This window comes from Drosophila gunungcola, assembly GCF_025200985.1.
Source record: "Drosophila gunungcola strain Sukarami chromosome X unlocalized genomic scaffold, Dgunungcola_SK_2 000039F, whole genome shotgun sequence".
NCBI lineage: Eukaryota > Metazoa > Arthropoda > Insecta > Diptera > Drosophilidae > Drosophila > Drosophila gunungcola.
In genome coordinates this window covers 134,725-152,571 of record NW_026453190.1, presented here as the reverse complement: position 1 = coordinate 152,571, position 17,847 = coordinate 134,725, and the positions used below count along the sequence as shown (strand labels likewise).

At 37.0% G+C, this 17,847-nt stretch overlaps 1 protein-coding gene across 2 annotated transcripts in view; it reads left to right on the top strand.

The window, feature by feature from the left end:
- The window catches only part of LOC128260782 (uncharacterized), a 47,614-nt gene extending 30,580 nt beyond the window's left edge, over window positions 1–17,034 (top strand). The window contains exons 3-9 of one of the 2 annotated variants that reach the window (XM_052994019.1): window positions 14,624–14,902; window positions 15,046–15,319; window positions 15,480–15,680; window positions 15,739–15,960; window positions 16,018–16,266; window positions 16,482–16,613; window positions 16,939–17,034. In XM_052994019.1, the coding sequence (XP_052849979.1) occupies window positions 14,654–14,902; window positions 15,046–15,319; window positions 15,480–15,680; window positions 15,739–15,960; window positions 16,018–16,266; window positions 16,482–16,613; window positions 16,939–16,940 (1,329 nt within the window). In that variant the 5' untranslated portion in view covers window positions 14,624–14,653 and the 3' untranslated portion in view covers window positions 16,941–17,034. Of the gene's footprint in view, window positions 1–14,623; window positions 14,903–15,045; window positions 15,320–15,479; window positions 15,681–15,738; window positions 15,961–16,017; window positions 16,267–16,481; window positions 16,614–16,666; window positions 16,807–16,938 lie in introns of those variants that run through there. The other variant, XM_052994018.1, reaches the window with a different exon arrangement.
- The last annotated feature ends 813 nt before the right edge of the window (window positions 17,035–17,847 follow it).

Below are 17,847 nucleotides of genomic sequence, written 5' to 3'. Positions count from 1 at the left end.
TTACATTCTCGGAACATTAATTGTTTAAATATTTTTCAGCAACGTAAGGTAATTATTAAAATTTGAACGTTCAAAAAAATTTAAATAAATTTTGCCTAGACGACTTTGTACTTAAATTTTTTTTTTTTTTTTAATAGAAACAAATTTAAATAACAACAACAAATAACAACTATTTAAGTGTTTCTTTTATACAAAAATTTGGTTTAAATAGCTTATTAAAAAGTATTTTTTTTATCAGGAAATTTAAGATTTATTTTCCAAAAATTTTCTCAATTTGTTTAAGTGTACTGCAGCTCACCTGAGCTTTCCCCCCTGCCGCCTCGCCTTTTAATTGCTCGCCGTCTGCTGGATTTCTTCAGCTTCTTTCACAATTCTCATTGATCTTTTTTCGAATGTGCGCAACTGTCGGATTTTGTGAGCTGTCAGTGGCTCTCTGCCGTGGCGACTGTGCCCCTCCTTAACCCCTCCATGGCCCGTGTTTAACCCCTCGGTGCCCCCTCGGTTTTGGATGTGTGTCTGTGGCGTGGCATATCTTTGATTTGCTAATTAACGGTTTGTCGGTTCAGTTTGACATTTGAACATGAGTTCTTGACATTTCTCTTTCACTCACAGCCGATTTGTATGGGGTGTCAAGGGGTTAAGGGGGCTTTGGGGGGTTAGCAACTGGGTTTTGGTGGCATCCCATTGATTTGATTTGACCTTGGATTTATTGAGTTTGCCTGTGTGTGCCAATTCTCCTAAAATTGAATTAAATCACTTTTGGAATATGGCTTTTATTTTACGGTTGATTCTATTTATAGCTTGCATTTTTTATACATGTTTTATTCTATTGCTTTTTAAAGTAAGTACTTTTTGTTTTAAAATGTTTAAACCGTTCTTATGTTACATTTTATAAATTCTCCAAACGGTTGGTTTACAAATAAATAGATAGTACTATATTTTCCTGACAAATGAACTATTTGTGACCTTTTCAATTCCATTTACTTGCCACTTTCCCACTGATTTCAAGTACAAATCGCTGTAACAGGCACAAATTGATGGTCAGTTGGGATTTCAGACACGGCATAACATTGTTAACACCTTGACTTGCCCCGTGTGTCCCGCCGGCCGGTTAATATTAATGATGATGTGGTGTTGATGTTAAGTGCAGTTTAATAAATGAATTGTCTCCCATTGCAGCCTCCGCAGCATTTCCAACATTTCCAGCATGCAAAGAAGCGTTTCCAGAGGACGAGCATTTCCCGTTGCCCCAAAGGCAGCTCGTAATCCATCACCAGATTTCGTTGGGGTTTCCTTTTGCATTGCATTTGCATGTGCCCAGAGCAGAAAAAGAATTCCAGAGCGTGCACTCAGAGAAATTGGGAAACCAACTTATTCGCAGCAGCTCCAATTAGTAGAATGCGGCTTAGATTGGTAAAAGGCTAAACAATTATGGTATGAAATCCACCAAAAATCTGTTCTGCATTGAATGTTAATATAACTTCAAACATTAGCTCACTATTAAAAACCATTTGACATTAATAACTGCATCTTTGGTACATATTCTTTTAGTAAACAAACAAAAACCTTAAATTAATAAAACTAACAAAAAAATAGTTTATAAATAAGTAGTTAAATTACAAGCTTTTAAAAGTGTAACACTTAAAAGTCTGATTTTTTATGGAAATCAATTCATTTGTCTTGATTTCGTTGGCTATTGACTGTGTATAAATTAATTACTTTTTCCTCCTCAATAAGGTTTCGTTCCACTGTGCTGGCGATCATTTGTCTATTTTTACTCCCTTTGCTCCCTTGAGCAGCTCATCGTCGTGGCAAGCCTATTTCTTACAACTTCTTCAAACAACTGCAACAACTGGTGTATCATAAACAACAACAGCAACATCGCGATGTTGCTCTTGCACTTGCAACCTGCGACTTGCAACTTGCGACGCAGCAACAGCAACAGCAACAACAAGTTCCTCTGGGGAACCTTTTGTGGCAAAGTGTTTTGGAATCTCTCCGTCGTTTCGGTTGCTAACGTCTAACAAGCCAAAGAAAAATGGGCCCAACGCCAACTTTTGGCTAAAGCGCAAACACATTAAAAATTGCTCCTTCTTCGTCTTCGTCTTATTTCTTTGCAACTGTCTTAGATTGTTGCTTTTGCTATTGGTGTTTGGCAAAATACCCTATGGAGTTGCCTGGAAATAGCATTAACGAGTTGAAAGGCAAGATATTATTATTACTTGCCATGATATGTTAAATGCAACAAAACAACTCTTTGATATTCTAAGGGGTTCAAAAAAAATAGGTCTGGTAGGTTATAAAATGTACTATATTTTCTTATACGAAAAAACTGCTTTGAACACGATTTTAGCTCTTTAGATCTTATTTAAATGTAATGTCTAGTTGGTTTTGGGCAGTTTCGTATAGGAATAAACTGCTTTGATCGTGACAAACTGCTTTTACTGAACTGCTTTAATCGAAGGAACTGTTTTAAAAGAAAAACATATTTTAATTCATTTAAAATATTAATTTATGATATGTTTAAACAGCTTCCAAAGAAATGCAGAAATACAATTTGTTTTTTGATTTTGCTCTCATTTTTCGAAGTTTTGGACTGAACTGCTTTACAAATAAGAAAATTCTGTATTTCAATTGGTGTGCATGTAATATAATTCGATTTTTCACGTTAATCCAAATAGAATATTCGTATTGGAGTGGTATTCACAATTTTATAAGCTAAGCAATTCGAAAACGTTCCGTTTACATAGTGTATTTGATTTTCGAACGTTGGTAACTAATTTTTCCATGGCCATTGCTTTGGACCTGAGGCCTCAAATGCACTTTGCGAAAAAAGCATTTCCTCCAAACTTGTCTCGATTTTAGCTGCTTGCCTCGCGGCGATTTTAGTGCGAAATAGCTCTCTTTGTTGGCCTGCCAGTTTGGCACACTGAAAGAAATCAAGATAACATTGCACTTACCAATACTATGGTAAAATTTTAGTTTTGAACGTTTTAAAAATTCAAATTTTACGAAATAATGTTAGTACAAAATGGAAGTTTTAAAATATATAATTTGTAACTAATGATAAAGGAAAAGGGAAGTGGAGTTTTCAAAAAGTCCATTCGAAACATGTCTAAAATGTATTTCGTTTATAATTTGTATTTGTTTATTGGGAATTTGCGATAAGGTTCTATGCAACCTTAAAATTATACATATTCTTGTAGTGCATTTTGGTAGTTTTGCTGGCGCAGCAACAATTTGCAGCCTGGCCATGCGATTTATCTTTGGGCTGGCAAGTTAATGTGGCAATTGTATGCTAAGCAGCAAATGCAATGGTTTTTTTTTTTATTTTTGCCTTTTTTTGGGGCGGGGGCTGGGAGGTGAGGTCTTGAGAAAGGGGGAGGGGCCTTCAAAAAGGGGGCGGGGCCGGGGCAACGGTTTTCATGAATGAATTAGGCGGTGGGCAAAGTTTGGCTCTCGGTGGCGAAAGGGCAACAACTCAATTTACAGTTGTTATATTTGCTGGCTTTTTTCCTTGTTCCTGGTGATTTTTCTTCTTTTTGCTTTCCGTTGACCGAAGCGAAATTCCATTGCCCACGGGTCGGCCATTTTTTCGCTGGAAAATTGCCGAAGAAAATAGTCGGGAAGAAGACTCATATTCATATTCTTCTTGTTTGGGACATATCTCATGGGTGTGATTTTAATTTCATACACAAATGAACGCGAATCGAGAGATATACACCCACCCACCCGCCAGCCACCCAGTAAATAGCAATAACTCCCACGAAGATTAATAACATAGAGGCGAACGCTCTCACACACTCGTAAATAAATAACAAAACAGAAATACAAAATGCACAAAAAATGAACAATAAGCGCGGGGAGAGGCGAAAATGAAATTTATGCATAATGCCGAAAAGCGAGCAGGCGAATGGCCCATCAAAAAAGCGGCAAATAAAAGGCAAAACTGAAGAGGAATACTCAAGCAAAAAAAAAAAAAATAAGTAAAAATAAAAAAAAAAAAGAAAACGCCAAACTAGGAAGAGCAATTGGATGAATTGATGGGTGGCTCTTTGGGGTGGGGTTTTTCTTTTTTCTTTTCTTTTTTTTCTTGGTCTGGGAGTACTGAGCACTTGACTTCGAGATGCCGCTGAAAATTAAAAACGAATTATATATGCCCTGAGTTGCAAGGAAAAATGTGGTTGAATGTGTTGTTGTGGGGTGGGAATCCTGTTAAAGAAGGTACAAATATATTGTTACCTCTGGCAGAAATGAATGCAGAAATATATTTAAAAATCATTTTTCTATAACATGTATTCCAAATGTAGTTGGGTATTTTTTTTTTAAAGAACTTTAAGAGCTAGGAATATATGACAAAATCTTTTATAACTATATCCAAATAAATGCTGTTTTTTTTTTTTATATATATAATTGGGAATATTTTAAGTAAAAACTATTTACGAACTCGTAACATTCTCGATTACTGAGATCTAAAGCTCCGCCTTCGAGTTTCAAATAGTCTCCCTTGATCCCATGTACCCCACATATATATAGCAAAAAGGAAAATGGGCCACATCCTTGCTCGTACATCAAGGATCAATGGCACGTACCAGCACTAAAGTTATTAAAGCCATAAGATACACAGCCAGGCGGACGGGCGCCCGCAATCCAATCTCAATGCCCAACCAACCAGGCGTCCATATGCAAAAAGAAAAAAAAAAGAATAAGAAAATCGTATATGGAGATGTACATATTTTGCATATACGTACAGATAAATTTATAATATATGTGTGCGGCTGTGCGTTTTATGTTTTTTGTGAGCGATACATTTGACGCACCCCTCCACCCCAAAAATTCTCACTCCTACACAACTTTAAACCCATCAAACCATTAACAACAACAACAATAGGATGAAGACAGTTCTACCATCCACTTTTACACTGAAAAAAATGCATACTGCAAACTCATTAAATGGTTATCTATTACTAGATACTTATATTTAAAATGGTTTGCAACAACTGAAAATTTTTTTTATCTCTTTAGTTAATATAAGCAATATTGAATACATTGTATTATCAAATTTAAATTTAATTTAGCTAACATATTCAGAGATGTTAGGCATTCAAGATTACTGATTTTAAAAATAGTGGATTAACAACATTATTCGTCAAATAAGACAATGTTATTTAAAACATTATTTTTAAAGCAAGTCTTGAGTGATTTTAAATTTCCATTGATTTCTGAAATAAGAAAGGAATGTTAATTTTTTCTCAGTTCTTAAATGCCATCCCCACTCCATCATGTGAGTAAAAATTTGCGTATGAGTCAACGGCAAGGAGGTTTATCTTTGCAACCACCACCCATCAGAAAACACAGGTATGCACCCCTCTCCGCCTTTCAGTCCGCCCACACCCCTAACCACGCCCCCACCCACTACGCCCACTTGATATGTATCGCCGTTGTCGTCTACAGTTATAAAATATATATGAGTAGGGGCGACAAACGACAAACGCTTGGCTCAAGAAAAATCGACATGGCAAACGTGTCGGAAACGTGTCGCAAATTTGTCCGTCGGGCGTCGAGCAGAATCGGAATGGCAACGCGTTCGCCCACTTTCAGGGATTACGGAGCGGTCCATTACGGACTCATATACACATAAGCCAGGCCTCTAAAAAAAATAAAAACAAAGAACACAAAATAGGTACTGGTATAGTAACAGATTGCCTTGGCTTTGTTTTAAACTAGCACTGCGTTGTGCCCTGGCTATGATGCGATTTTCGGAATGAAAAAGCACGGAAGGGAGAAATTTCGGTAATAAGTCATGGTCTGAGGTAATATTTCTTTTAAAACTAAATTACAATTTTTTTGTAGTCATAAAGTTTCAACTAAAACCTTTTTCCTTCTTAGACACATTATATCGCTTTGATTGCTTAACTACTGAATATAACTAAAAACAAGAAAGGAAGCAAACTTCGGCAAGCCGAAGTTTATATACCCTTGCAGCTATTGGAAGAATTAAATATTTTTGAAAATATTAAAATTATGATTTACTTGCGTATATGTCTACAAACATTGAAGCAATGATGATTTGCAGCTCATTATTAGGTAGTTATTTTATATAATTTTATTATTTCTATTGGAGCTATATGATATAGTCGTCCTATTTGATGAAATTTTAACCGTAATTCTGAAATATTTATCCATTACTATATGTCGAAGAACTTATAGAAAAATTTAAAAACACCAAAGTTATATTTTTTTTTATTTACTTTTATGATTGTTCCTATGAGAGCTATATGCTATAGTCGTCCGATTTTGATGAAATTTAAACCGTAATTCTGAATGATTTATCCATTACTATATCTCGAAGAACTAAAAAAAAAAATAAAAAACAGAAAAGCTTTAATTTTTTTTCATTTATTTTTATGATTGTTCCTATGGGAGCTATATGCTATAGTCGTCCGATTTTGATGAAATTTAAACCGTATTTCTGAAATATTTAACCATTACTATATCTCGAAGAACTAAAAAAAAAGTAAAAAACAGCAAAGTTATAATTTTTTTTCATTTATTTTTCCGATTGTTCCTATGGGAGCTATATGCTATAGTCGTCCAATCCGGCTCGCTCCGACTTATATACTACCTGCAATAGAAAGACAACTTTTGGGAAAGTTTCATGCAGATAGCTTAAAAACTGAGAGACTAGTTTGCATATAAACGGACGGACAGACGGACATGGCTAGATCGACTCTACTAGTGATGCTGATCAAGAATATATATACTTTATAGGGTCGGAAACGTCTCCTTCACTGCGTTGCAAACTTCTGACTGAAATTATAATACCCTCTGCAAAGGTATAATTATGGGAATAAAACTATTAAAATGCTAACCAATTATAAACAAATACGATGTTATGATATCACACTGATTACTTAAAAACTAACAGAACTGATCGTTTTAAGCTGAAGAATACACCGAAAATTCAAAGCTATTGAGTGAGAAATATGTCTTGATAAGAGTTATATATTCAAAAATTAAATTAGAAAGTATCAAAATAAAACATTCGATAAGAAAATAACACAGCAGCGAAAACGTAATCTGAGCATTATAATTATGCTACAAAGTTTTATATTATAGTGTATTTTTAAGATAACGCCTATAACCATACAAATATAAAGCATTTTTTAAACTACATCATAAATAACTTTAACAGCTAACCCGGAAAAAGTGTTATTTAATTTAAAAATGGTAAATTTTTTAAAGCCACCGTTGAAATTAATGTGGTTCTGGTAAAATCTTCTCGGGCCTCGGGATTCCGTATTCGGTGTTTTCGGGGTCCACACAACGATGAGAGCTGGTGCTCTCCGCACATTAACGCCCGTAACGTAATTAAACAAAAATAATGGTCTCAATAATCAAGGCAGAGCCATTAAAGCCAGCTACCCCTTTTGGCTTTTTTCGGAGTCTAGTGATTATTTGCTGCGGTGCTCTTTAGTTCCAACCCCCTTTTTAGATTTACACACATGGAGATTTATGGGCGGGACCGGAACTGGGACCCCACGTTCTGTATCAAAAATCAATTAATGACAATAATTTTAAAATTAAAACAATTCTGCGTGCGCTGCCGCCAACATGTGTGAAATTTAATGACTTTGAAGATATTTATGGAAATAGACCAAGTCTTGGGCGCCCAAGCTTCCAAGCTCCCAAGCTCACAAGCCTTTTGCCATTTCGTTTGCAATTATCGAGTATATTGCGTAGCCGCCCCTCTGTCCTGCCGAATCGTTTCCCAAATGGTCGCCTTTTCGTTGTAATTAGATGAGGAGAGAGCAGCGCAAGGGTTTAATTACATTTTGAATAGAAAATTTATGAAACAAGTTTCAGTTCGGTTCGGTTCAGTTTTTGGGCTCAGTTCGGTTTCCTTTTTTCGTTTCATAGCTGAAAATTTCCACAGGGCAAGTCATTGTCGGCATGTGTGCCCGATTGTCTTTCTTTCCATTTATACATGTATTTGAATATATATATATATATGTATATATCTATTCCGCTTGCGGACTTCATCTTCATCTGTGTCGCCATCTATCTAACCCCTTTTGCCCCTGGATTTCCCTGTTTTTGCGTCTGCTTTGGCTATAATAATGCCTTGCCCTCGGGCAGGCTGCGGAAAAATCTTTGTTTTGTATCTGGGGGAAAGGTAGCCGAAGAGGAAACTATTTATAATTAGTGCGGATAAATTGTTTGGTGGTCGATGGAAGGAGGAGTTTTGAGTTCCGGCTTGATATGTCATTAAATATTGAAGGCGTTTTCAGTTTTAAGGCACCAAAACAAATATTTCTATTTTGGTTTAAAAAAGAAAATTGCTTTTGTATATTTTAGAAAATGTCTTTATGTAAATAAATATTTTAATTAAAAAACCTTTTTTTGTATATTGACTTAAAGGACCTGAATGTTAAATGCTTAATATTTTATTGCTGAAATTTCCGATATTATTGACATTTTGCTTTTACTATTAGATCAATAAATTTAACTAATAATAACAAAAAAATTATTTCATATTCATTATATTTTGTTTGCCATTTAGAAGGCCGTATTCCCAAAATAAATACTTTCGATCTGATTGAAACATATTCATCACAAAGAAAAAAAAAATATTTTCCACCCTTTACTATTAACCAATTGTTTGCGTTCGTAATTTGATTTTTCACAAATAAACAAACAAATATTGAAAAATATTTTTCCGGCCAATTGCCTGCGTTTGGCAACGCTAAAGAGAAAGACAAAAGTTTCTGGCATATATAAATGTATATACATATAGATAGATATATATTTGATAGATGTAATAACAAGCAAATATGCCGCTAACGCTGAAAATTCGCCTCAAATTGAGTTTCGACATGGGTTCGGGGGATTTGCACAGATTCGGTTTCAGTTTTGTCCGACGAATGTTGTTCAATTAACGTGGCTGGGTTGTTTTTGTTATGGTTTGTCTGTCGATGTAACCCCAGCATCGCAAAATTGGCAGCAAAATGACAACCGCGAGCGTTTTCTGGCGACTGCAATGTGCGAGATGTGCGGCATCAACATGTTGCACAAATATAAACATAAATCAATTAACATTTTTCGACCACGCCATCGCGACGTGGCAGTCAGTGAACTACTGGGTTTTCGGGGTTTTGAGTCCTGGGAGTCCTTTGCTTTGCTGGTGCCCAGAATGGCGGGATGTGGCGGTAAGCATTTTTCGACGATTCGCCGGCGGCGCTCATTTTCAGAATCGACAATTTGCAACCGCTTTGTGCGGGGAAAACCCCAATATTTTCGCGTTGCCTACTTTTGGGCGCAGTACCCAAATGACATTCAGTTGCAATGGTTTTTTTTTTAAGCAAATTAAAATTTAATGTAAAAAATCATGAATCACAATAATTTAAATCAAATCAGTCGTTGGAGCCATGGGTATTCTGGTTTAAAAACGGAGAATGCTGAATTTTAAATATCTTAAATTTATCAATTTAAGGTATGGTAAAGTAATGCTGAATAGAAAATTTAAATCGAATCTACTTTTGATTGACAATAGATCTTCTCCACCCTTTTCCATTGCAAAGCAACCAGTCAGACTCAATTTAAGTGTCAATTAATGTATGCTGCTACTTCTTCACTCCAAGTTTCATTCCAAGCCCCATTCTCCATTTCGAAAGTCCAGTATTCTGGTATTCGATCCATTGCCGAAAGTGGCAATCAGCAAAAACAACAGCAGGACAAAAGGCCGCCACACGTTGATATTGCTGCCTGCCACGCCTCCTATTGCGTCCAAAGGTAGGCGGAGGTTGGGTGGGTGTCTATGTGTATGTGTATGTGTTTGTGTGAGAAGGCCATGTCGACACCTATTACCATTCATTGACTTTTGCCATGTCCCTGGGGTGTCATCTATGCAGGTTGCTTTGGTTTATCCTTCCATGTTGCTGTTGCTGCTGGGTATGTTGGTGTTGCCCCACGCGTTTGATTGCATTTGCAGGCGAAAACCCAACGACCGTTTGCTAATGTCCTTCGATAAAGCCGGCAAAATCAACACCAGCCACCAAAGGACACGGACTCACTCCTCTGAAATTTCGGGATACGTGGATATGGGGATATGGGCCATACAGACTGGCCTCCGTTTTCATTTGGTGTTTGATTGGATTTTCAATTATTCATTATTATTGGTTGCAATTTACCTGGCGGCCAGGCCAGAGCGGATCCACATATCGCACCCATCCTATTCAGCTGCATTGATTGCGTTCCATCAGCAACTGGATGTCGCTTCAGTTTTCCAACTCATCAAACTCCAATTGCATCATTAAACGGAATTTTTGATTTACTCTGCTCGGATTTCTGCCCCTTTTCATTTGCATTTGTGTGTTTTACGGATTTGATTGAGTTTTGCCCTTTTGAGTAGGGGTTTCGATTGATGATTTCCAGGCGTGGCCTGCCTTTTCTTTGAGTCTTTGGCAGGGATTTTGTTGCATTCAAGGTCGCCTTGGAGTTCATTGATCAATTCAACGCAAAGTCAAGCAAACCAAAGCTTCAACAATTCCAGCAAGCTCCGAAGCCCCGCCCCAAAAGCGATTAACTGGCTGATTAAGCAACACTCTTCTTAAAAGGCATATGCATTTTTTTAACATTTGTAAAGGGTGTGTTAATTAATCTAAATATTAGTTTAGTAATCTATTTTACAAGTTGTGCTAATACAGAAAAACTTGACAAAATAGCCTTTAGAAAATATACAAATTTGTTTCATTCACTTCTGTGGCAAAAAGGCTTTTGAAATCATTTATAAAGGTGTCTTAAAGTATGCAACAATATATTTATAATCCGGAAGTTTAATGCGTTTTTTATGAAATACCACGACGTTCTTTTTCTCACTGCATACTTTTGGAAAATTTTATAACTAATTTTAAAACCCTAGTCTTTTCTGTACCATTCACTTTTTTTTATCCAAACCTTCTTTTCTCTTCAAGAGTATCTTCTAGTCAATCTCCATAAATTCCCAAATTTTTGCCATTTATATATATATTAATATTTATTATTTGTTTTGGCAATTCGGATTCTCGTTTAAGGTGGACAATTATCTGCCCTGCTCTACGAGACGGCGATACCCAGAATTCTCGTTAGAGGGTGAGGGAATGGAGAACACAAAGCCGAGACTCCAGATCGAGCCATAAAGATTAAAACTACAAAACAAAACCATACCAAGCCAAAGCCAAAGCCCCGAAAAAACAAGCCAAGTGGCCACCGACAAAGTGTTTCCGACTTTTTCGTCGTAGATTTTTGCTGGCAGATTTTTATTGGCAGAAAGAGATAGCTGGCTAACAAGATGGAAAGAGAGACCGATTTGATTTTTACGAGCATTTCATTCCATTTCGTTTTGCATCGCATCGGTTATTTGGGATACTACTACGTATATGAGCGGCTACTTGTCTTGGAAACCGACAAAAACTCTTGTCTGATTTCGCCGGCGACAATAAATTAAGTCAAGTGTAGCATTTAATTGATTTTAATCATAGATTAAATATCGTAAAACAACAAAGACCGTGGCGTGGGGCAATGGCATTATATAGGCCAAAGAACAACACCCAAAAGGCCGCCGTTGCGCTGACCAATAAAGTCAACAATCAAATCAAACAATCCCAATCCCAATCACAATACCCAGCCCCCTCAAACAACATTTTGGGGGCGGTGGGCAGGGCAAACAAACCAATTTGTAGCACAATAAGTTGTCGTTACTTGGTTGTTGTAATCGCTGTTTACCAATATGTAATCCTTAGAAACAACAAGAGACCGACCACCGACGATTCCTTGCTGTCCTGTGCGTATCCTTGTGCTCTGTTTCTGTTTCGGTGTCGGGCTTTCGGTTTTTGGTCCTGGGTTGATTTTGGATTTCGGGATTTTAGATTTCAGATTTTAGGGTGCTGGGTCTTTGGTCTGCTTGCTTTGAATTTCAATTACCCTTGACTCGGTTTTGGGGGAGGGACGTCGGGTTTCACATCGGACATCAGGCCATTGGCACTAGCTTTAAGGACAGTGCGTTTCGCAGATTTATGAGTAGGTAATACTGTGTGCACTAAACTCTTTTTCTTCAAGTTTGGATTTTTTTAACTAATGTATTAATTTGTAAGTGAAAACACTTGTAGCACTAAAATAATAACAAAGTAAAATTTAATTTAATTTCAAAACTGCAAAAAGGCCTTTTCTAAAAACTTTCCATTGCCATAAAAATTGGCACAATTTTACAAAATTAAAAAACAAAAATGGTAAACATTTTGGAAAGTGTAAATTTTTTTTTTTCAATTTTGCATATTTTAATAGCATGTTTTAATGTGATAATAAAGCTTTTAGCTCTGTTACAGATTTTTGTACTTTGTGGGCTTGTTAGCCAAAACCTATTAATAATCTAAACTTTATATGCATTACGACTTTTCTGAGGTACAGTCCTCTAATGAAACGCACTGTATGCATATGCAGATATAAATTTAAGCATAAGGGGGCTAGGATTTTCCATGGGTTTGGAAACAGTGGGGTCGAAAGGTGAAAGCCAGGACAGTGGAAGGAAATATTCGCGTTGCTAACGAATCAAATAAATTTGTTGGTCAATTAAAAAACTGCAAAACGCGCACAATTTCCACATGTGTGGCAGCAACAACCACAGCTCACCACTTCTTTTTCACCCCTCCCCATTTTCCTACCCCTTTCCACTGCTCCTAGTTTTTCCTAGGCCCCCTTTTCCCACCGCCCCTGAATGATGCTGCTGATTTTTGCTCTAATGGCTGCCAGCGCCAAATGAAAAGCTTCGCGTGAAAAAAAATGCATTGCAAACCAATTTTTTCCTCTCTTGCTTTTTCTTACCAATTTTTTTTTTGCCCCATGATTTCCTGCATGGTTCCTGACTAGCTTTTGACCAAAAATTCACCCCCCTTTCCAATTTTTTTTGCACACAATTTTTTATGATATTCTTTTTGGCAATTTTTTCAGTTCGCGTTTTTTGTTCTGTTTTTTTTTTTTTTTGTTTTTTCTTCTTTTTTTTTGTATGTTAAACTTTGGCCGTAAACTAACTTTGTCGGGTGGGGCTTGATAGTGTCTAGGGAGAATTGATGTTGCACAGGGGGGGGGGTATTTGGGGGGTTAAGGGTAGTGGGTAGGGGGTTAAGAGTAGTGGGTAGGGTATTAAGGGGTAAAGGGTAGCACCAGTTCGAGCTGAGCCAGCCACGTTAGTTATTAGTCGGTGGCTCCATGGGTTGAGTGAACATGAGAGTGGCGATAAATGTCTAGTTCAGCACTCGAAAAAATGCACCGAAACGGTGGAAGCGGAAAACATTGATAAACCAAGGGAAGAAATGGGCAGAGGGGCGTGGATCTAAAAAAGTGGAATCGGGAAAACTACAAGATAATCGTAAGCGTAACGCCCCTCGAAGGAAGCTGCAAGTTATGCGGAAAATATTTCATATATCAAGCTGTGCTTAAATCATTAAAAAAAAATGGACAAACAAATTTAGAAAAGCTTATAAAGATATACTCTGATGGATGCTTAACTAATCTTATTGTCTTAAGCTTGTAATTCAAGTGAAATTAATTGCTACATAATCCATGTATTTAACAACGTACACAAAAAGTGCATTTTAAAAAGTTGTTATAAATAATGGAAACAAAATTTTTAAGTTAGATATTATTTTTGAAATGATAAACCAGATTGTATACTTCCAATATTTTTTCTTAGGTTATATGGTTGTTGAACAGCGGGAAAATTGACATCGGCTGGCTGACCAGCGAAAACGAAAACTAAATAAAAATGCAGTGCAATTTACGGTTCGCCGAAGGGTGGTGGTGTTTGGTGCTTCGTGGGTGGTGCCGTACACCTAGATAAAAATCAAGGGGGTGGTGGTGCAAAACGGGGGGCAAAAGTGGGTGGTGCTGGCAAACGACTGCCAATTTCATGCTATGCTCTCCCTCTTTTGTTCTCATCGCTCTCATCTCTCGCAGCAATCTTCTTCTGCTGCGGCTCCTATTTCCTCTTTTTCCCCAATGAGTTGTTGTTCCACTACCCTATATTTTAAGTACTTCTGGGGATATTCTATATGCAAATGAAATACACAAGGTTTTCTTGGAAAATCAAAAGGTTTCAGCAAAACAATTCGAAATAAGTTTGAAAAAAACTAGAATTTCAAATATCTGTAGAAACCTTACGCGATTATAGCTTCGTTCAAAAGATTTTATTATAAAATCAAGTAAAGATAACTAACAGGCTATAATTTTAAAATAAAACAATAAATAAATTCACATAATATTTCCAAAAAGCTGGGCCCACTTGAAGGGTATCTCCTATTCGATTTCATACCTCCTATATCTGATGTGTTTCCTGCATTTCCGCCATTCTTTACTGCGCACATTCTGATGTACTATATACAATATGCGCCCGTTTGGCGTTTGATTAAATTTACAACAACGGCTGCAGCTGGCCATAAAAGAAATAACCGAACCGAGAGCTCTCTTTCTATAGGGAACCGCCTTCGGGTCTCTACTGCGCCTGTCCATCGAATCAATCGATATCCAATAACCAATAACCAATACCAATACCCAATACCGATGCCTAATACATATACATAATTTGTTGTAGGCGTGGCACCGACCGTGTTTCGAAGGACAAATGCCGAACAGCGAGAGACCCCGTTCCCGACCAAAGCACCGGAATAAAACCAGGATTCGAACTCGGGCCCCCACGCCGGAGGATTTCCTGGAGAGTCACCTACTCCACAACCTTCTGGCCAGTCACCACCATCCAGACATCGAGTCTCAACTGGAAGATCTTGGGAGCGAGAGTAACTACGAGTTCGACACTCAGGACGAGGATGGGGATGATGGAAATGTTGAGCTTCTGCATGGGTTAAACTTAAAGGTAGATCGAATTAAGAGCTAAATAACTCTGTTCTACATTCTATTTTGTAACACAATTAGGGGAATTTTACTACTATTTTATTTTATTTAGGAACTAAAAAACTAACTAAACCATAAATTGATTTTATATTTCTTTATTTTCAGATGGAGCGGTCAAAAAATGCGATAGAGGATAATCAAGAGGAGTTTAATGACAAGTCAGATCCCGTGATTCTGGCCGAGGATGCTGGGGAGTTTTTTAATCCTCCGGCATTGGAAGAGATTCCGTCTCTGTCTCCGCAAATGTATCCCTATCCCATGAACCACCGCCCTAGTTTTATGGGCAAATGCACACCGCCAAAGGTCAGAGGTCAGGGATTCGATCCGCCCTTTCTATATCCCGAATTCATTGCCAAAAACCAGGAAAGTCGTGTGAAGTGTGAGTTATCAATGAGGGTATTTCTCATAAATATTAATCTGACAAAATTGGAAAATGTTAACAAAAATCCATTTCCGAAGTAATTGTACAGTTTTCCAGTTGTTTTTTTTTTCACGAAAAAAAATATTTAAACACCTAACGCCTACTATCAATTTGACAGACATTTTCACTTTGGTGGATAGTTTGGTGCTGCAAATGGAGCATTTCCGTAAATTAAGCGAGCACTCAGACAACGAAAGAGACACAAAAACGCATTCCACAGGAACAGTGCCCAAATCCAGGCCCCAAAATCGGTGCTTTATAAATAAGTTTGTCCATGACTATCCTTGTTGCATGGAGCCAAAAAAACTGAACCAATCTAGTGAGTGAGCAAAACGATAAAAGTGGAATTTTTATATTTCCATTAAAATCACCTGCAGAGAATCAACGTTACGCTAATAGTAGTGAGCAATCATATCATCGATCTCTGGAGATGAATCCGGAGTTAGAACTCGATTTGGACTGCGAGTTCGGAATGGACCACATCGAGAAGTTTCGAGCCAATAAGGTTCGTGATTTTTCCTTTGGAGAACCAGGAATTGCAACGGATAGGGAAGAAATCACTGATAATACTGTCAAAAAGGAAGTGACCAAAAAGAATGGTAATTGCGCCTAATTTAAATTAATATTCTAATGTTATTTACTCTTTAAAAATTAAGAGCCCCGTTTAAAAAGTGGCCACCGTGAATTTTTCGACGGATTCTCGAAATGTGAGGACTTTAGGGTGCGCAAGGCCTCCTCTAAGCGCTTTGAAAGGGAGCCAAAATGGCTGATAGATGAGGCCAGAACCACACGACCTTGCACTCCCATCACACGACCTTGTACTCCCGAGCCGGGCCATAATAAGATCCAGAACTCAGCAAACACAAATTGGGACTTTTTAATTTATAAGGACTCATACACATCCGGTTAGTATTGTCTTAAGGAAATCTTAAATTCACAATTTATGTTTACGGAAAACAAAATTTAAATATTACCAATATCATAAGTCTCCTAGAGTTTTGTTTAATTTTAAAAAAATTAATTGATTTGATTTAATTTAAAAATGTTAACTTTTTAACATTTGCTTGGCACACTTTTACAATCACATTTAAATTATTAAAAATTACAATATTTTGCGCAGGAAAAGCTAAAGCCCGTGGCATAGCTAAGGAAACTGCAGACGAAAGGGCACCTTTGACTGTCAATAATGGCAATCGTGTTTATCGGATCCCCCGAAAGAAGGAAATAACATTGAATGAAATCAGACGCATCTGTAAGTCAAATCATTGCTTCATTTTCATTAGCCAAAATGAGCTGTTTTGAAAGATCTTAGGACTACCATCATTGACAAAATATCAACGGAAGGTCAACCCATCTGTAAGACAAACAAAAAGTGAAAGTAGCATTGCTAGACTTGAACAAAAAGATCTTTATCAAAAAACGATATGTCAATGAATAAGTTGACGATACCAACCATTATGGTGATGAGACCTATGTTGTCTAAAAGTGGCAGGTTCTACTTAATAATATCTTTCAATATTATATTTTATTTTACAATAACATATTTCATTTAGTTTTGTTTTTTTTTTTCTTTGCAGAACCTCTTTATTTGACATTTTGAGGGATTTATAAACATATATTTATACATTAAATTAAAACATTGGTATGTTTTACAAACTGTTATGTTATTTCCAATAAACAAAACCAGAGGTTGTGGGTATTTAATTTTTAAGAGCGTTTTTTTCTTTAGATAGATTTAAAAGCCATGAACTTATTTAAAAGTTTAAAAAAATATCCGCCCGTGTAGAGGGTCCAGAATTTATTTCCATTTTAATACCTAGCTATCGCAAGTAAAGCAATCAAAGCAAAAAAAAAAAAATGGAAAATTTAAAATAAGCAAAGCGAAGCAGCAAATCAAAAAACAATTACGCGGCAAATGACATTATCAAATGTCAAATGTCATGTTCGGTGGGCAATCCCCCTTCTCTATTTTTTTTTTTTTTTTTGTTATTTCTTGAACTCTCTTTCTTTCTTTTTTGTATCTTGTATCTGAAGCATCTCTCGCGTATCTCAAACTGAAATACTAGTACTGAAATGCAAAGCAGCTAAAAAGAGAGCGCATCAAATTTGTTCGAGGCAATTTTTCAATTCATTGAAGTGGAATTCATAGGAAGCCCCGAACTTGGGAAACTCCAGAGTCCGGACTGTGGATACTAAGCGCCACTTTACTTGCAGCCATGCCCCCCCCCCCCTCGTTGACCTCCGCCCCTGTAAATGAAAACCCCCTTGGGGAGGGGGTGGAGTATCTGAAATCAAAATCAAGATTTTTGATTCTTTTATACACGCGTATTACCCGTAGCCACCCACCACCCCTCCGATAAAAACGGAACTGGGGTCGGAGTTTACATTGTTTGCTGGGGTTTCTTTTATTCTCTTGAAATTGGCTTTAAGCCCGTTGTTTGTAAATAAATCTGTGACGCTTTTGTATTGCCTTTTTACCATTATTG